The sequence below is a fragment of the Lygodium microphyllum genome, chromosome 23 (genome assembly GCF_053477565.2).
Source record: "Lygodium microphyllum isolate KBCC chromosome 23, Lygodium_microphyllum_v1.1.10, whole genome shotgun sequence".
Taxonomy (NCBI): Eukaryota; Viridiplantae; Streptophyta; class Polypodiopsida; order Schizaeales; family Lygodiaceae; genus Lygodium; species Lygodium microphyllum.
In genome coordinates, this window is record NC_141157.1 from 112261653 (window position 1) to 112282993 (window position 21341).

At 38.9% G+C, this 21341-nt stretch overlaps 1 protein-coding gene across 1 annotated transcript; it reads left to right on the top strand.

Moving 5' to 3' along the window:
* The first annotated feature begins 17949 nt into the window (after window positions 1-17949).
* On the top strand, window positions 17950-20131 carry LOC148016627 (UPF0496 protein At5g66675-like). The gene has a single exon (XM_087664106.1). It carries the CDS (start codon window positions 18219-18221, stop codon window positions 19311-19313), a length of 1095 nt encoding a protein of 364 aa, XP_087520232.1. The 5' UTR covers window positions 17950-18218; the 3' UTR covers window positions 19314-20131.
* The last annotated feature ends 1210 nt before the right edge of the window (window positions 20132-21341 follow it).

The window sequence follows — 21341 nt, forward strand, 5'->3', positions numbered from 1 at the left end:
TTTAGATCTAAGCATCCAATGCTCATTGCATTCCACAAACCATCTTACATTCATGGAGAAACATCCAAGCATTTGTGGGTACCAACCTATTGAGATATTTGCAATCACACCTATTGTAGCCTCTTTGTATGAGGCAATTTTGGGCTTCGGACATGCATGCAAATTGAATCCCATATGCACAGAAAGGGAAAACTACTACCATCCAACAACTATAAAGCATTGTACTTGACTACCACTTTTCATATGGAATGAATACAATGTCATGATGCTTTGTACTTTCAGTTAAGTGTCTTGTCTTTGTCAATCCTACACAAAATTGTGTTTATGAGTTCAAGCTGCCATCTTGGAACCTAATTCACTTGTGTAACAATTTGTCTCTACTTGTCTATGTCATCATGAGTTTGGTCTTCATCTTCCATCCGCCATAGCATTTGCCATGCTCTAGATCTCGCGTCTTTTGACATGGTGTCAAAGCCCAGTCGGGCATGGCACTACTTCTTCAACTCTCTTTCCCTATCATGTAGCTTGGCTTGAGCTCAATCCCCAGCTTAGGACCTCATCTCCCACTTCTTCTCCTCACTTTACCTACTTGGCAACCATAGCCAAGCAACTTAGAGCTTTCATATCTCTCTCCACAGTCAATATTTTTTTATACCTTCTTCTAGGCATATCTTTTGTGACTCAAGGCCTCTGTTATGTTTTAATAGGACATTGCTCATCACAAAGCTCAGTGTTGTCAACTCTTAGAACTTCTACCATCTGTGTGTCTGCCATAGCCAGACCTTGCCAGCTTTGAGGAGCTAGATCTTGCAATAGAGGGCATAACTCTTCACGCTTTCTTCTACACAATTGTTCCTCTACTCAAGGCGCTTGAACATGGCACAAAAATTGTCATTGTGATTGTATCAGAATCACGTGCATTTTTGTTACAGTAGTAGGTCGTACAACATTGCCATCATTTTGTGATGAATTTCGTGCTGCAGCCTTAGGGCTTTTCAAGATCATGGCCTAAGTTTCCTCCCTGTGAAATTTTATGGCAAATGGTTTAGTATATGAGCTGCTACAGTCGTTTTATCAGGTCCCTATCAAACCCTAACATAAGGAAACCATAGCCATTTCACTTCAAGTTTTTCTCTCACTTCATTTTCTCTCTTCTAACACTCAAACCAAACTACTACCATTGTGATTCACTGACTTACTCAGTGACAAACATCAAGGAGAAGACATTTGTGAAGTATTAGGAAGACTTGGAATATTCAATCAAATATCATCATCAAGCTCCTCTTCCATCTCTTCTCACTCCATTAGAAGGTTTTGCCACTCTAATCTGAGCTCCCAGCTCCATTTCGAGCAAGGATTCAAGTGTTTTACTAGCAAGATTTGTCCATCACACCAACAAGGAGGGGATTCAAGCAACCGGTTCATCAAGCAAAGCAACAACAAGAATCAAGAATCGTCATCTTCAAACCATAGTATCTCTTGATACTAATTCAGTGCTTCTTGGCACTTTTACTCTTTAGCACATTCAAGAATCAACTCACTATTGATTTATCTCAACTTTGAAGCTAATACTCAATTACCAAAATGAAGTTTTTCATATGGACACATGTTATCAAGGGTAACACAACTACTCTTGTTACTCACTTGTACTAGGTAGAAGATGTTACTCTACCTACAGGAAGACATGGAGCTGCCTATATCCAAATGCCATCAATGTACCCATGTGAAGACCTTGAAGACATGAAAGTGCAAAAGTTTGCAATCATTTTCGTTGCCTCAAAGATAATGATATCTTTACTTGAGGGGGACATGAAGACTAATGCAAGAAAAGAAGACCGAGAAAAAGAGGACCTAGAAGAAGAGGACCAAAAGATCAAAGAGAAAAAGAAGAAGAAGAAGAATCAGAAAAATCATGAAGATTTTGAAGACCAAAAGAGCAAAGTGAAGTACAAGTACGGGATCAAAAAGAGCAAGCTAGACTACACTGACAAGAAGATCTACAATGAATTGAATATCTATGTCAACAGAAATGATGAAAACTGCAAGGGCCTGCTAATCCTTGACCCAAATTTTTATTGAATTTTTTAGCCTTGTAATTCCTAGCCCTAATGCTTCTGACATAAGCTTGTATACTCCTCATGTAACCTAGTACTACAGCCTCTATAATAAGGCCCCTGTTATAGCCTCTAGATGACCATCATGTTTGTGGTACCCACACTTAGCCATTTCTATCACAGCCTCAGGTGGTTTACCATGTTTATGGTGTGCCCACACTTTCAGGTGTTGCTTTCACTAAAGCATCTGCACACTTTGTACATTTTGGTTGGGTTGTGATTGAGGAGGGGTGTTGAGATATTTGCAATCACACCTATTGTAGCCTCTTTGTATGAGGCAATTATGGGCTTAGGACATACATGCAAATTGAATACCATATGCACAGAAAGGGAAAACTACTACCATCCAACAACTATAAAGCATTGTACTTGACTACCACTTTTCATATGGAATGAATACAATGTCATGATGCTTTGTACTTTCAGTTAAGTGTCTTGTCTTTGTCAATCCTACACAAGTTTGTGTTTATGAGTCCAAGCTGCCAACTTGGAACCTAATTCACTTGTGTAACAATTGATCTCTACTTGTCCATGTCATCATGAATTTGGTCTTCATCTTCCATCTGCCATAGCATCTGCCATGCTCTAGATCCCACGTCTTTTGACACAACCAAGCTTCATTAAGATTCAAGAAGTTAAGTATGAGCTGTCATTATTTTAGGACAATAGCTTGCCTATCATATACACATAGTAAATGTACTTTAGCTTGAATTCAAGATGCCTAGGTATACATGAATAATGTCATGCCCATTGTTAAGCCGCTCGTGATATTTTAGTATTCCAAATCCAAGCATTATATGGCTGAAGACTTTAGATTTTGGCCAACATAGATAGGCCCATTATCCTGAAAGTCAAGCTTATTCCAGATTTGCTATGGATGCTGCTAATCATGTTGCTAATGCTCATTATGATGATGCTAAATAGGTTCTTGATAGTGCACTTTAAATGGCCCTCAAAGGTACCAAGTATGCCACCACATTGATCATGACAATCACCTGCTTGTGCTACCCACCTAAATACCCAAGAAAATAAGCATAGTCCCAAATAGATCATGTTGATCTAGTGCTGCTAATGTTCTCCACTTTGATTATTTCTCTAGGCTCATATGTGCTAATGAGCTCACTTTACAAGCCTCAATAGGCTCTGTTAGGAGTATGCACAAAAAATCACTCATGCATTCCACATCAAGTGTAGGCTATGGCTACCAAAGTCGCAGGGCAATCTTGTTCACAAATTGTAGATCAAAATCACTCTTCGACTTCTAGTGCCTTCAAGATTGAGCAACTATGCATAGCAAAGCTAAGCTTTCCAGCTCTAATAGTGTATTCAAAGAGAGGGGAAGATATAGACAAAGGCATGGAGTTACAACATAGAGAATATTGTATTCTCCTTGTTTCCATTATCCCATTATCATACTCAACTAAGTAACACACAAAAGTCACACATGACTAAATGAACTAGGTCACTAACTAATTGTACTACTAACTGTGGTTGAGTCTAATCGAATTAGTTATTATATCACACATGGATGATGATAGCTAGGTTTATAGTTGTCTAGATAGAGTCGATATTGGTGACTAACTATTGAGCTTGAATCTCAACATGGTTATGCTTTCAGTCTTGGAAGTAGTATGGTCAATTGGAGTAGTAAAAGGCAACCTACAATTGCTCTCTCCAACATAAAGGTAGAGTATAGAGGTGCAACCTTAGCTGCATGTGAAAGAGTTTGGCTCTTAGGCTTGGTAGTAGACAAGCTCATGCATGTGTGCATCCTGAATCTCCAAGAAAGCTGAAGACATAGCCAAAGGTAGACTTCCTACTATCTATATGTCCTACATAATCAGAGTCTGAATATCTTGGCTACCATAACAAATACACATATATGTAGTGCACTTAAGGTATCTCATGACACCCTTCACACAACATCCCAATGCTACTAGCTAGATGTTGCTATATAATGATCCAAAACTTCCACTATGAATGCTATGTCCTATTTAGTGGCTATCATGGTAGACATTAAGCTACCCACTATGGTGCATATGTGATCTTGGCCATCTCATCCTTCTCATCATTTGTTGGCTAAGGACAATCCGACTTACTAACCTTCACGTGAGGAGGTAATGGATAGCCAATAGGCTTACCACCCTGTTGAGATATCGAGCTCCACTCGTAATATGCCAGGGTGACCGTTGTGCATTTATGTCGCCGACTTGTTAGCTGCAGATGCGGTTGGTACACTGCCCATGAATAATAGCTAGATGACAGCTATCCTTATCTACTTTAGTTCGTGGCTCAGTTATTTAGTATGCCACCTTAGCTAGTTGAGTTTGGTTTGAGACTCATATATAGGGTTCTTCTATTTCTCTGTACTAGTGTTCTTTTTTGCTTACACAACTAAGAAGAGGAAAACTGTTTTCAGCCTCCACCTGTGTGTGTATTCCCCCATTGTGCAAGTGAGAAAGCTACAAGTGAGACTCCTTCCTTCTCTCCCACAATCTTGACACACCCTATGTATGGAACCATTCAAGGACTTAATGAATGTAATCCTTTTGTGACAAGTAGAGGAGCCTCTTTGAGCGATTATGTGTAATGCACATACTAAGTGTGTGAGAGACATACCCAAGTATGTGAGAGGAATACCTCATGTCTTTCATCTCAAAACTCTTCTTGAGCCGAGTCTTTAAAGCATCCAATTCATCAAGATTACTTTTAGCAATCAACATGTCATCAATATATTACACCAAAATGATAAGGCTACTATTATGTGCCTTCTTCATGTAAAGACATGGATCCATATCACTATGGGAATAATCCTATGAATGCATAGAGACATCAAACTTATGATACCATTCCCTAGGTGTTTACTTAAGTCCATAATGACTCTTTCTCAACTTACACGCTAGGTGTTCCCTACCCTTTTTCTCAAAGTCCTTAGGTTGTTGCATATATATATCCTCATGCAAGTCCCCATGTAAGAAAGTCATCTTAACATCCATGTGGTACAAGTCTAAATTCATTTTTGTAACCAAGGCCAATATCAACAAGTGAAGGACAGTTATCTTGACCACATTCCATTTTTCAATTAAAACCCTTAGCAACCAAGCATAACTTGGATGCTGGATTAGGATGACCAAGGGTACTCTTCAACTTATACATCAACTTGCATGGAAATGCATGTCTACCATCTAGCAAGGAAACCAAATCCCACGTATGATTTTTCTACATTGAATCAAACTCAAACTACATGGCCCTCTCTTAAGAGTGACTATCACTTCTACACATAACATCCTCATAAGTGAGTTGCTCACTAGAAAATCTATCATCATGACATAATGCATAAAGGGCTCAAAATGCTCAAGAGGGTGTGAGACTCTGGTAGAGTGTCTCAAAGTTTGATGTGGGGCTTGTACTACATGTCCTCTCTATCTAGTATCATGATCCTACACAATAGGGGGATCCTAGACTACTATATCATTAGCTTCTACATACTGTCTAAGTGGAGCTAGATGTACTGTAACAAGAGGTTCCTCTAAAAAGATCACCTTGCATATCTCAATTACCTACTTTGGTCTCATATATATCTTTTTCTCATGGAATATAGTGTCATGATTGTGGATAACCTTCCCAAGTTGTAGATCCAAAGGGAATAGCCCATCTCACCTACATCACTGTATCTAAGAATAATGCATTTGACAGTCTTCAGATCCAACTTGTTGTGTTTGTCTTTGAGAATATGACAAAAAGCCTCACATCTAAAGACTCACAAGTATCCATGCGAGGGAGGTTTACTAGACCATACCTCCCTTGCAACTTTAGCACTAAGAGTAGTGCATGGAGATCTATTAATCAAATGAATGATTGTAGTAACTGCCTCAGTCCAAAAATACTACGGTATGCCTGACTGACTAACATACTACAGACTCTTTCCTAAATAGTCTTATTCATGTACTCTGCAATACCATTTTGGGATGGGATGTAAGGGTGGTCAACTCATGGTTAATACCTTTCTCATCACAAAATTACTCAAATGTCTTAGAGACATATTCACCCCCATTATTAGATTGTAGGCATTTTAGTCTATGCCCAAACTAGTTCTCAGTCATAGCTAGTAAGCACTAAAATGTAGACAAAACTTCTTATTTCTACTTTCTAAGATAGGCCCAAACCTTATATGAATAGTTCTCAATGAAGTAAAATAATATTTCACACTACTGAATGACTAACAAGACATGGGACCACAAACATCTAAATGCATAAGAATCATCGGCTCACCCTACATAGAACTAGAATTTTTATGTGAGTTACGAGCCTAAGTGCCATATAAACAATGATCACGTAAATCAAAACATAAATATCAAAAGGAAATAAGTACTAAAAATGAGTCAAGACTTTCAATCCTTTAAGGGACATATGCCCAAGATGGCAAAGCCAAAGAGATACATGTTTAAGATCGGTCATCGCCAAAACATGCTCAACAGATCCAAATATAGAGACTGCCAACCTTAGTACCTCTATCAAAAATGAGGTTGCCACATGTAATCTTCCATGTAAAATCACCAAAAGATATATGATACCTAGCATCGTCCAACTGTCTCCCGATTGAGATAAGTCTTTTACTCAAGGTTGAGATGTGATGTACATCATGCAGTACAAATGGAGTACCAATACTAAACTACAGTCTCCCATCACCTCTACCAACAATGTCACATACATGATCATCACCCAATCTAACTGAGCCTATAACAATATGCTAGGTAAAAAAATGATGATGATGCATGGTAACATGGGGAAGGAAGCCCCTAAATCAAGAAGCCAACAATGAGAGTAAGCAAACAGAACATCAAGCAATTGAGTAGCATCAAGTGAAGGTGCAACAAGTATGTAACCATCTAAATTGTACTCCAAGGCATTTATCATTTGTTCAAGATTGCATCTATGTCTCTAACATCTTTGGGTCTCTAACAATATTTGGTATCTTGGTGGCTTACGCTTGTCTTGCATTGCTATTTGCATTACACATTCCAATTGCTACCCAAATATTGTTGGCAGTGGGATTTTTGTACTTTGGTCTCGTTCTTATGGTTATACACTCATTCATTATATTTTTGTAGCCGGTCATGTTAAAATTTTAGTTTTGAGTAGTCCTTTGAGAGGAAACTTGTTGTAGGCACTCTATGGCATTCATTTTATAGACAAATATATCTTTCATTATATCATACCTCTTGCAATTGGTTTTTGGGTTGATTTTGAGACTATTTTACTACTACAATAGCATATTTACTATTTGCTTTGCAATTAGCATGGCATACTAGCAATATTGCCATTTTTAACATAAACAACTTGAATGGCACCAACTTCAATTATTGGAAGACTTAGATTCAATGCAAAAAAAGCATATCTGACCATTGAAATACAAAGGAATAAGCCTAAGGATTTGATGTAGAGGCATGGACTGATTTGGATGAACTATGCATTGAGACATAGGGTATATCGCTTTGGCATGCACATGAGTTCATTTTAATAAGTAACCAAAATTTATTTCTCAATAGCTAATAAACTAGAGGGAATTATGGGATAACTCTTTCCGCAACCAAAGATGACCTTGCATAGATTTATGTATATGGCGTGTTGAGGTTCACACAAAACCTTGTACCCAAATACAATCATTGCATCCCAGTGCTACATGACAAAATCAAATGTAGCATGAAGGGCATATAATGTTACCTTGAGGGTTGTGCACATAGATGGCAGATGCATGGAAAAGGTTATACAAAATAAGCAATGATGGTACACAAGTTGATCTTGCATTAAAGTTCTGCATCCATGCTATGAAGGTTTCGCATTGAGTAATGGTTAAAGAGTTATCTTGTGCTGCCAAAAGATAGTCTTGCATCGTTACCAATTTTTCTCGCATTCTTTAGGGGAAAGGAAGATAAAGTCAATTAAAATTCTGCATAGTATCACTCTTTGATCCCAAGGGGGAGAGTGGTCTCCACCATTATCTTGTTGTTAACCAAGTAGGTTTATTTTGATGTTATTGAGATAGAAGGTAGTGCTTATTATTTATGGCAAAAGATAAGTGATCTTTATGACAAGCAAAGTATTGTATGTCAATTGTATTGGTTAAAGAATCTTGTGAACTTTTGCATGAAGGGGAGCACTCCTATGTCCACTCATTTGAATGAGTTTCACTCCATTATCTGTCAACTTATCTCGCAAGACATTAAGTTTGACGATAACATGAAGTCTCTATTCTTGCTTGTTATGCTACTTGAGTCTTGGGATACATTCCATACTGCTATGAGTGCCAATCCTATTGAAGTTGGGTTTAACTACTTTGATATAGAGGGAGCTTTGCTTGTTACAAAAGAAGTGAATAGGAAGAATATTGATGTAGCCCGTAGTTCTCATGCACTTATAGTTTAAGGCAAACGTGACAGTAAAGGGAATGAACATTGTGGTAGAGATCCACAACCCCATAAGGCAAGTCTAAGTCTCTGGGCAACTGTGTAGTAAGTGGTGTCATCCTAATTCCTCTCTTACTTGTAATTATTGTGAGTAGAAGGGTGACGTAAGACCATAGTGCCATAAGATATGCAATGATAGGCACAAAAAATACAAAGGAAAAGTACAAGAAAATGTGAAGTCTTCTAATGTTCATAGCCTTGTTAAATCCACTGAGATATCAATTCTCTTTGGCAATCCATGCAATCAAAAAATTTGTTTGACAAAAAATCTACTGATATCACATGCTTTAAACATAGTTTTACAAAAACGATATGTGCTACCTTTGTGAACATATCAATAATCACAAGAATGGAATCATATATCCACCCTACATAGTTAAAAGATCAACCATAAAATCCATACTAATGCAATTCCATTTCATTTAAGGAATGTAGTTTTACTGGTAGCTTAATCCTTTTAGCTTTGATTAGTTGGCAACTAAAACATTGAGTTATATATCTCAGTACATCAACTTTCATTTCAAGCCAATAATAGCTTTTTCATATAGCATTATAGAATAGTCAAGATGTTTGGCTATAGGACTATTGTGCACTTCCTATAGGATCTCCTTTTAAGATCCACTATTGGGTATACATAATCTATGTTGATAATACAAAAGCTCTCCTTGTGTGTGGTAATCTTTGTACTTGGCCTTCTCCTTCATGTTCTCTTCTCTTGTTTATACAATCCTCCTTATCTGAAGGTAGTTAGGATCATTTGGAATTCTAGCAACTACTAACTCTAGAATGGGATTGCTGGCCAAGAATGCAAGAAATGCTTCTTTAATGGGCTCTTCCCTTAGTATGGAATTTAGGAAGGCTTTTTTGCTAAGAGCATCTAGTGCATTATCCTTTCCATGGAGAAATTTGATTTTAAAATCAAATTCTTGAAGAACTTCAATCCATCTTCTCTAGCTCATCTTGAGACTTGGCTGGGTGGATGTCAATTGTAAGAAGAAGATAAAGAAAAGAGACTTGCCAATTTTTGACAAATGAAAACTTTGTAACATTTTATGCTATTATTTTATAACGGTTAATCAACTAACATCATGGTCACAACTGGTGTTAAGTCTATTTTTCATCAAGAGTAAGGTTTGCTTGCATATACAAAGAGTCACGACTAGCTAGAAAGACCATAAAAGGGGCATTATGCCTAAGGAGGATGGGAAAACCTTAACCCTAATTCTAATGTATCTAAAGGATGAGAAACAATAGAATAAGCTATTGATGTGACTACAAACTTTGTGTACTTGCTTTCTTACTTCCATTGTGAGAGAGAGAGCGAGGGAGAGAGTGAGAGATTGAGTGAGTGAGTGAGTGAGTGAGTGAGTGAGTGAGTGAGTGAGTGAGTGAGTGAGTGAGGGACTAAGTGAGCGAAGCTCTTCCATCTTCTCTCCATACTTTCTCTTGACATTTCCATGCTTTCTCCCATGTATGTGAAGGTAATAGAGGGTTGACAACTAAAGGGCACTCACTTGGATTGTGGAGTTTGCAATATGCTTCTATCGCACTTGATAGAATGCCCAGAAAGCTCACCACAAGTGAATCATTGTGTTTGTAGTTTGTATTGGCAGATAGGTGAGAGCTATCCCAAGGTATTTCATAGGTTGAAGCTCCTTAAATAATAGGAGTGTGTCCACCATCAGTCCCAACATTGAGCTCATGGAGTGCAACATTTTGGTTTCATTGTTATAGGACCAAGGACACTTTGGTTACGAAGTTATTCATATCCTTCACATAATGGATTAGGATATGATATGCTCGTGCTAAATCCAAAGTACATGTGATTAGATAAGTTGTTACTTTAGTGATTATAGGAATAATACCATTGTGTAGATTATGACAAGCTATAAGACATGGGTGAAATAGATTAATCATTCACATTGATTGCATTGGAAGAAGGACATAATATATGGATATTTGAATGTAAGAAAGAACTATTAGGGAACTCATTATGTTTAAAAATAAGGTGAATTTTTACAAGATAAACACGTGCTTTAGCATTTACATGACCAAATCACGTGGTTGGAATTGGAAAAGGTAGAGCATGGATACAATTTTTGTATGGAAAGAAGGGTTCAGTGAAATGGAGAAAGAAAGGGTGCTCCTTTGTTAGGCAAGGGACTTTAAGGGCGCAACATAAGTTTTCTTGTTTTATTATTTTTTTAAAACATTAGCAACAAAAGCATGTTTAACATTGGGAAGAGAGATCAACCCTAACAAGATAACCCCTCCTTCTCTTGCCATCACCAAGTCTCCATCATTAGGTTTCTCATTCCCAAGTCTCTATTGTTGGGAAGCAACCATTGGTGCATGTCCTCATTTGCCACATGTGCCCTATTCGCAATAGGCGATAACACCATTTGCAACAACCTAGTCTGATAGGCATCAATTGGAAGATTGACATTAGGGCATTGATCTAGAATGGCACCACATCTCCATCAACATAACTAATAACACCATCTACTAGATAACACACAAAATCGGTTCACAAATCAATACCAAGGGAAGCTTGTAGATTGAGTCTTTAGTCTTTTACAATAGGTAATATCTTCAATTAGCAATCCCCCAACCCACAACTATCAATTTGTTTATGTCAATCAATAGCAAACAAAAGTTATCTGGACCTCACACCATCACGTCTTCAACAATAATAAAAGATAGAAGTCATCACTTGAAGCAACAAACAAAACTCCCAACATGCAAAGTTATCACTAATCATCAAACACAATAGGTACATGGTCATGGTTGATCATCAAACAACTCTCTCCTATGTGACTTGGTATGAGTGGAGTTGAGTGGTTTCCTAGCATGGGGTGGCTTGGTCTTTTTTGGTCAAACTGGCTCATGTGAAGTTGTCTATCAATTGGCTTGTGATCAAGTGTGCTTATGGCTCAGAATTATCTTCATGACTCCATAGCTTCAAGTACTTTAGGAATGATGACTAGAAGCCCATGTGGAGTATGGATTCAAGTATGAGAAAGATTAGAGCCATATATTAGATCCAAGTGGAGAACTTTGTAGGGTTGAGTATAGAATTAGAGTCGAGTATGAGAGGGGGAGTCGAGTGGGATGCAGAAGGTGAAGTCAAGTGTTGGACTTGGATTCATGAGTGATGAGTGGACTTTGATTGAGTGTAGACTTGGATTTGAGTGGTTAGATGGAAGTCGAGTAGAGGAGATGGAGTCAAGTGGATATAGATTCAAGTAGAGGGGGTGGATCCAAATTGGATATCCAAGTGGGTGGATTTGAGCTAAGTATGGGTGTGGAGTCGAGTGTAGATGTTGAGTCGAATGACTACCTTTATGGTGAAAGCTTTGCAACATCTAGATCATTACTTATAGAGTAATACTATCATACTCAAAGTATTCTTCAAGATTTGCAACATCTAGATCATTACCTATAGATTAATAATATCATACTCTCAAAGTATTCTTCAAACTTAAAGCCACCAATGATTCACTTGTGATGGTTCAATTTTTGGCAAAGTGGACATCAAATAGGTATATTGCAATGAGTAGGTATCTTCAATCAATCCACACAAGTAGCAAATGAAAAGATTACCCGTGTTGCATGACATACATAATCCCAATCATTTTATCAAGCCAAAGAAATTGTTAGTTTTAGCCATCTTCGATCATCATAGTAATTTGAGACTATAAAGACTCACCTTCATGCCCTATATCAAAGCTCAAGACCCATCCAAAGGTGCAAATACATTGATGAAACCATTGTGGCAATTCTATGCCTTGAAACTAGTTCACATGCATTCATTCGAACTTAGTTTGTAGTCCTATATTTTTTAGTTAATTAGGACACCCATTGATTTTGAATAGCTAAATAAAGGCATATAAAATTGTATAACTTATAGCATCACTGTCTTAGTACCACGATAATTCTAGCACATCTAGGTGCCTCAACCTAACATAGGGTAAGGGGGCTGGTAAAGTAATGAACCCCCATATAGAGACAAATTTAGCACATTACCATCATGTTAAATTTAGGAGAGTGCTAAAAAAGAAACAAAGCTTATTCTTCCTTGTAGTGCAATGGGCTAAGATAAGAGACACTTGCAACATGTCCTCAATGTATCCTTAAACACTCCAAGCTATCATTGTACAGGACCCATGTATCCTTTCCCTTGATGCCTTGTTGATTTGGATCCCCACCCGCATAAAAACAAGTAGAAACATAATGACTACAGAAAGTGCCCTCTAGTGTGTTGCTTTTGATCCATATTTATCATTAATTGCAATTTCAAATTGCCTAACTAAGCATGGTTATATTTAAAATTTACAAAATAGACTACAAAACATAATGTCCGCAAAAAGTGCCTTTTAATGTGTTGCTTTCAATCCATATTTATCATTAATTTCAATTTCAATTTTCCTAACTAAGCATGGTTATATTTAAAAATTACAAATTTGAGCCATCTTTTTTAAAATAGCTTAAAACAAGGCAAGATTCTAATGCAAAGCTTTCTACAATCAAGTTGTGTAAAATCTACCAAGGCAATGCATCTTCAACCTCATAGTCCCAACTTCTATTCAAAGTCAATGAGCACTACTTTCCCTTCATTGTGTGAGCACAACCATTGTCTCTTTGAACATCCATCCTTGTTTCTCACATATTCTCTACACAAATCAGCTAGTGGATAAACATGGTAGTAGGATTCGCACTTATGGGGGCATCCATGCAAATCCTTCTTGCCTTTGCTCTTCCAAATGATCAAGAATAGCCATAGCTACTAAGCTTCCATCAATAGACAAGCCACTGGACACACCAATCTATCCGCCTCTCCCAATTAAATTGCAACCCACCTCAAGTAAGCTCAAGCACTCTATTCAAGAGATTAGTGATAAAAAATCTTAGATTGAGGCACAACAACATCCTAAGCACAAAGTACATTGTGAAGACTACAAGTTCCTATTAGTTTGAATCAAGTTAATGTGCCTCCTCCACTGCTTTTGGAGCTAAGCCATTTGCATCACTAATTGGCTTCTCTACTACTTTCAAAGTTGAGCTATTTGCAACACCATTTGTTTTCTTTGCTACTTTTTTTTATCTAAGTTGTCTTGTAGGCAAATTTGTAGCTCCCTTTTAATGTGAAACAACTACTCACATATGAGAATTTGGTATTGTATTTGTTTACACATACTTCAAATCATGGCAAGACAATTCACCATGCCTTATAGTTAGACTCCCTTGAGAAAGAAGAGGTTGGGACGATCTTTATTCACTTCCACCAAAAGATGTTTTGTGCCTTATGCCCTTTTCCTATGAGCACTAAGACTCCTAACAAAGGAGCTCAACCTAGAAGAATTACAACATGAAAAAGGTGAGCATCGTCTAAAATGCCCAAAGCCTCTACACATTGAGATTCACCTATTATGAGCACAACATCTTTGAGAAAACTATAACAACTTCCAATGCATTAGGTTCAATTCAAAGGCAAAGTACTCTTACAAGAAGTATTTCATCAACAAGAGGGGCTACAATCACTATGCACAAAGCCAATTGTGGGGATTTGCCCAATTCCCCACAACTTCCAAGTCAAACACCCCTAGCTCCTTACTCTTGAACACAATGTGCCAAACCATAGCCAAAGAGATGGTGCTTCAATGGAGTGAGGAGGACATGGCAAAAGCAATTTTAGCCCATGAAGAAGGCATGTCCATGTGTGAGTGTGGAAGGTAATTCAATATGAGCAAGGCAACCCTTTTAGCTTAGATTGATGGTTGTAGCAAGCACAGAAGTTAGGGCCCCTCCACAACCTTGAATATTGAAGAGATTATGTTAGACAAGGAAGACTACTTTCACAAATGGCATTTGAGGAAAGAATTGATGGGATAACTTCCACAATAGGCACCCGGATCTCACATTTAGGGTGAGAGAGAGAGTCTAGGTAAATGAAGATCAATAAGCTTTCACCCAAAGATTGCCAAGGAGGGTCATTGGAAAGAGTGGCTCTATAAATTGGCTCATAGGAATAGACTCTAGGTTTAGGATAAGATAGTGACCTCATTGCTTATATAGTAGAAGCATGAGGTCACTCATGGTGCACCCATCCCATTTGTGCCTTCCTATATAAGTGACCTCATCATAGCTTATTTAGCATGAGAAGAGAGTAACATTCTATGAGATTCAAGGAGAGTATGAGCTCCCTTTCTTTATTTATCTGAAAGAAAGTTCTTGCATTTTAGTCTCCATTTATCTATGTTTAATATCATGTCTTAGATCATGTTACTTCCATCCACCTTGAGTCATTTTTCTAGGCATGTGACATGGATGCAACCACATTTCCCTAATAGCAACAAAAAAGACACAAATCATATAGGAAGAGAATTGCAAAATCAACACAATGGAAGACCTAAGTTTCAAGTTCGAGGGACATACAAAGAAGTATGATTCAATTATGAGTTCTTCCATCTTCTCAAGATCCATTCTCACCAAATAGTGAGAAATAATATGGCACAAGTAATGAATTTTCGAAAGGAAAAATTCACTCTTCTTAGCATTGACCTATAGTATGTGCTTACGAAGCTCTTGAAAAACAATAGATATATGTTTCCTATGCTCTTCAGACTGTGAAAATATTAGAATGTCATCAAAGAAGACACTTGTGAACTTTGAGTGTGAGTAAGGAAGTATCTTAGACTTTGGTGATCTATTTTAATAACAAAATCTACACCAAGTAAATAGTGTTTCCATACTTGAAGAGCATGTACCACTGCCATAAGCTCTTTCTCATATACTGGAGCATGTAGCTCTTGATCCTTGAGGCGTTGACTCTCAAATGCTACTGCATGATGCTCTTGGTTAAGCACAACTCCAATGCAATTGCCAAAAGCATCACAGTGAACTTCAAAAAATTTTTAAAGATTCGAAACTATGAGAATTGGTTTTTGAGTCACAAGAAACTTAATTCTTTCAAAGGCTTGTAGTTGCCTTAATCCCTAGTGAAAAGGCATTCGATTCTTCTACTTTTAAAGTGCGGAGAAGGATGCATTATGCTACAAGTATCCCTTCAAGATTGACGATCTTTTGGGCTACGTGAGTTTTCTTTGCTTCCAATCAAACCTGTCATAACTAGCAATTATAATTGGGAATAGTCAACAATAGCCTTCATCATAATTGTGAAGAAGGCCAAGAATCATCTCTTCTAGAAGATTCCAATTGAGGGATCAAACAACAAACTTTGCTAGGTTCCTACTTGAAAATATTCCATGAGAGGAGAGAATCCATTGTCCAAATGTGACATTTTCAAGTCTCAAATTGTGATAAAAATGGAAATATTGACATAGAGGATGCATGATCTTTTGTGGAGATAGTGACATTGTTCCCTTGGTTGACATAGGCTATTGAAAGCTCGTGGGAAACTTGCAGCACTTACTAAGGGCCAAGAAATACATCGTGAAATTGTGAAGAAGAGCACTTGTGTTACCTTCTTAATCAAATTGAACATTGGCCTTTCGTAATGCAACAATCTTCTTCTTCCTTTGCTGTTGCTTCTTCACCTCAATCTTTGTGGACAAGATCTTAAATTCATCATCTAATCTTCATCACCTCTAATCTTCACCATATTTTGCATCTCAATCATCAGTGATCACCTCTAATTTGAAGCTTAATTATAAAATGAAGACCAAATTTTGTGTTGCTTCTTCTTTTTCATTGATTTGATGAAATTTTTTGTATGCCACATCTCAATAAGAGCCTCCACTCAATCAATTAATTAGATGAAATTTGCCATTGGCCACTTCTTAATTAGAGCCTCCACTATAATGTCAAGTGCACCTTTGCTTGTAATTGAGACCTTGGATAAGCATATATTAACCCTCAGAACTGGGCTGATCACTTGCTCTCTCAAGCCTTTAACCTATTGGCATGGTATGCTTCTCAACACATCTTCAATCTACATTCTTCTTCTTCACCTCCTCATCCAATATAAATATAGAGTAAGCATTATGGCTCCAAAGCAAATACCACACATATGGAGAATAAGCAGAGTGTGGGTTGAAGAGCACAAAGATGCACCTAGCCACATTGGATCAAACAACAACCTCGTCTAAGAATTGCAAGTAGAGAAGGGCAACATTAGAAGCTTACATGATCAATGGAGCAAACGTTTTCAAAGAATAGATTATAGAAATGGTGCAACTAGATATAGTTATTGTAGACGATGGAAATGATTGGAAGTCTTGCCTTTGTAGATGCATGCACTCATGCATGCCAACCACCTAATGTGGAGGAGTGCCCCTCAATCAACTAGTTGGCAACACATCATTGAGTCTTTTCTTTGCCACAACCGATCGTTTCTTGTAATACTATCGGGCATTCTTTGTCACATGCTGAATGGTTTCTATTTCCTTTTTATTTGATTTCTTTTTGAGAGAGAGAGCTCTCTACTATGCCATATGAGAGAGAGAAAAAGAAACAAGAGGGAGGGTGAGTGAGTGAGAGAGAGGAGCCCTCTCTCCTCGACAAAAGTGGGTGTATTTAAGACCTTGACATATGGGATTGTGGGGGAAGAATTAGGAACCAATGGCAGATTCGGGAAGATTTTGGTGCTTTGGTGATTACTGAAAATAATAGTATTTTTTCTCTCCCCCCCCCCCCCCCCCGCCCCAAATGGTAATGGGCATGGCAATGAGAAAAGAAGTTCTCGTGTGAGGGTGTTACCATGTAGCATCACTTTATTTTGAGACCTTAGGACTCCAGAGTAACGTTCACAAAAAAATTGTCATTTAGTGTATTTTTCTAGACAAGCTTCTCAAAAAATCGATTGAAATTGAAGCTCACCTTGATGAAAACCGGTTTTTTTGTTAACATTTTAGTTATAAAATTGTCTATTTCCCTCCCACAATCGGTTTTCATTCTTTTTTCCCCATTTGGATGGGAAATTTTTTTTTTCGCGAGCAGTGCTCGGGAGGGCGAGCTGATGATGACGTGGCAGGACGGAGAAAAAGCGTCCAAACTAAAGTCGTGGCCCTGAGTTTCGGGAGCCACGTCATCAGGTAGGGAACGCGCCGGTTCTTTTTTCCCGTTCGGAAGTTCAGAGTTGCTTCCTCTGGTGGCTCGCTCTCTTCCCTCTCTTTTCTTCCTGGTTTGCAGCTGGCGGGGACTCGCTTGAAAGTCGCTTCGTCTTCCTATTCTGCCGTTTTGCCATCGCAATGCCGTAAAACCCTAGCTCCTGTTTCTCCCGCGGGAAACCCTAGCCCCGCGCTGGCCTCCATCGCCAGCACCTGCCGAAAGCTTTGGCCCTTCATCTCCCCTCCTGCCGTCCCTCGTCCTTCCTCGCACGTGCATCATCTTGCCTTTGCGCCCCCCCCCCCCCCCCCCCCCCCCCCGCCTGGGTCCTCCCATCTTCTGCTCCTGCTGGAGCTTGCCATAGCGGCACTCTTCCGCCTGTGCTGCCTCTCGTCCTTCCATCTTCTGCTCCTGCTCGAGCTGCCATAGCGGCACGTCCTTCCTGCACACGTTTCAACCTTTGCTTTATTACATTGCCTTTCCATTCTTTTACCTCGCGATCAAGCACCTTAAGCACCTTTAACACTACAGCCTGCATTCCCGAGTTATATACTCGAAACTGCCTTCATCCATGGGAAACATCCTGGCCGGTCGTGTCGTCGACCAGGACGAGCCTCTCGACTTCACAGTGTATGACGCGGCCTGCGCAGCAGACGCTGATGTGCAAGCCTTCGACAACAATCTCAGAGAGCGGACCAACCGAGCCTTAAACGCCATTGCCAATGGAGGAATCGACGGCCAGCGGCGCAGCCTCACCTTCACTTGCTTGAAGGAACTCTCCAGCTCTCTGCTGGAGGTTGATCGTGACGTCATGGAGGTAATCCTGCAGTACAAGGAAGATGCATTTAGGTGCAAAGAACTATTTCCGCTTGTCAGGCAGTTCTTTGAGAACAGTCAAGCTACCTTGGAGTTTTGCACCACTGCTTACGGCTGCATTGCGAATGCTAAATGCAACCTCATGGCGCTCGAGGTGGCTTGTGGACTTATGCCAACAGATAGAGATCCCACTGACACCGAAGTGCAGAAGATCCTTAAGTTTCTTGACAAATTTAGCGAACAGGAGGATCCTTTCGGCGAGCCGTTCTTTGCTAAATTGAAAGCAGTGCTCGAAATGCACGTGGAGTTACTGCAGCTACTCAGGGAGCGCAAGAGAAAGCTGGACAGGAAACTGAAGAATGTGCGGTTGTGGTCCAAGCTGTCGAGTATTTTGTTTGGAGCAGTGGTAGCTGCCGTTTTGATCTGCTCAGTGGTTACTGCAGGCTTGGCAGTGCCTCACCTTGCTCCAGCTCTAGCTGCTGCTTGTTCTGCCCCTTTGACAGCTATGGGCTCTTGGATCAAATCTATGTGGAAAAACTATGAAAGCGAGGTCAAAGGCAAGCGGGATTTGATTTTATCCCTGGAGATTGGTACTGTCATGGCTATCAACGACCTTCAGGACATTCGGAACCTTGTATCTAATGCACAGGTCAAACTACAGAGCATAACTTCGGACATCAAGCTTGCTCAACGAAACAATCCTGATGTTTTCGCGCTTAGACTTGCGATGGAGGACATTGTCAAGAGGGAAACTGGCTTTAGTGCGAATATGGTAGAGTTGCAGGTGCACCTCAAAGAGATCGAAGATAGAATCGTGATGGCCAGGGCAATTGTTTTAAATCAAATCTGAGTTTAGGAACAATACTAGACTCTTATTTAGTATCATTTCATGCTTGCTAAACCTTGATGAACAGTAGTCTTGATACTGCTTAAAGGTTGGTCTTATGATGCTGACTTTTTATTGTTTTCTACAAGCGATATGCCTATTGGTTATAGAGGTATCTTACAGGTTTACAATGACAATGCAAAACAAATGTATTTCCTAAAGACAATGCTGCAAGTCCAATCAAAGTTCAGGACATTAATCAGTTTCTTACGTGTATCATCTACTTCAAACTAGCTGAATGCGATGGACATATCGTAGTATACAATAAGCCATCAATTCTAGGGCATGCTCCCATCACGGATGTAGAATGGTGGACCGTGGAAGCACAACTTTCGTAAGTGATTCGCTTCACGTCATATAAAGAGAAGTTCTTTGACATAGTTATACGAACTCCAATGGTGTCCAAATCGCCACTAGAAAGGTCTAGTGGGGTGCTTGAAAATAGCTTTCATTCATCTTTTAGAGGATCATTCGTGTTGACATAGTTGTACGATCTTCAATCACCACGAAAGCCCTCAAATTCGGAAGGTGCTTTCATTCGTGATTTAGACGATTTTCTCTCAAAGTCTCTCCTTACTGCTCCATGGTGAGTAACTAAGATCATGCATGCTGATGTATTGTGAGCATGTGGAATGATACTTATTTCTTTAGTAGGGCCAACGATGTGCATGCTATCCAGGTTGTATAAAGGGTTAGTCTATATACTCTGCGACTACACCATGTTTCAAATGGTAACGGTTGCTAATACTTTAAGCATGGAAGGTGCTTTCATTCTTATTTTCCCTCAAAGTCTCTCCTTACTCCATTATGGTGAGTAAGATCATGCATTCTGAGGTATTGCAAGAATTCGTACAAATATTTATTTCTTTAGTGAGGTCAACAATGTGCATGTTATCCAGGTTGTGTAAAGGATTGGTCTATATACTTTGCCATGGCACCATGTTTCAAGTGATAGTCGTCGCTAATGCTAATGTTTCAAGTGTTAGAGCGGTGCAGGAAGATCAGGCCTGAAAAGAAAATTTTTCATGAGCTATCAAAATCTTATTTCTCCACGGCACTTTCCTCTTGGTGATTCTTGCTCCTCCTCACTTCTTTCTTCATATCGATTCTTTTCTTGCTTGTTCTTCTTCAGGGCAAGCACTGTTTTTCAAAAAGCCCTAAAGGCTCTTGTGGCTTGCTGCATGTCTTACGTCGCCAAACAGACACTTGTGCTGCCTTAACTTCGAATGCAATCACTAAATTCAGGCCTTACATTGCGAAGTATTTTCGGATATGTGCCCAGATTTGACGGCTGCATTAGAGTTTGGGATTGATATATTCATGTCTTAGATTCCAAATAAATTGGGTTACTTGCACTGCATGACGGCTTTTCCATGTAATCTCTAAGATCATGTCTCTTTTCTAAACTGATGTATGGTGAAGAAGGAATTTATTCGACACAGAATGGTGGCATACGGAATTGATTTCCAATGAAAAGTTTACTCCGTCGCTATCCCTTAAAAGTCAAGATGTTAATATGAGAAGAGACTTCGCTGACCATGTCTTTTTGCAATACAAGCTCAGCAAAGTTCGACAATGGGTTTGGATGCGATACTTCTATACAGAAGGAGCACAGTTATGCGATATAGTTAGTTATATGTTGAAAGCCTTTGTTGAACCTTGGATTATTTTCTGAATGAAGATGTGAAGCCGTACATCTTCAGGCTGTACAGAATATTTTGTCGGTCCATTTTCATTCCATTGTTCTATATCTATTCTAAATATTGGTTGTGTGTGAGACTGTGCGAGAAAGTATGTTTCATGAAAAGTTTCAGAATTTTGTTAAGAAAGCTATTTAGGAAATCATCAAATCGAATCGTCTTTTCTTGAACCACTATCGAAGATGCCTCCAAAAAAACACTTTATTAACCAAAAAGCATCTAGTACTTTTTTTCAAGTCCTTTTTTGTGTTGATTACAAATGTTTGAAAGAAATTTCTTTGATAAGATATAT

What these genes read in the sequence shown, in the direction of transcription:
- LOC148016627 (XM_087664106.1), top strand. Translation starts at nt 18,219, where the DNA reads ATGGGAAACATCCTGGCCGGTCGTGTCGTCGACCAGGACGAGCCTCTC.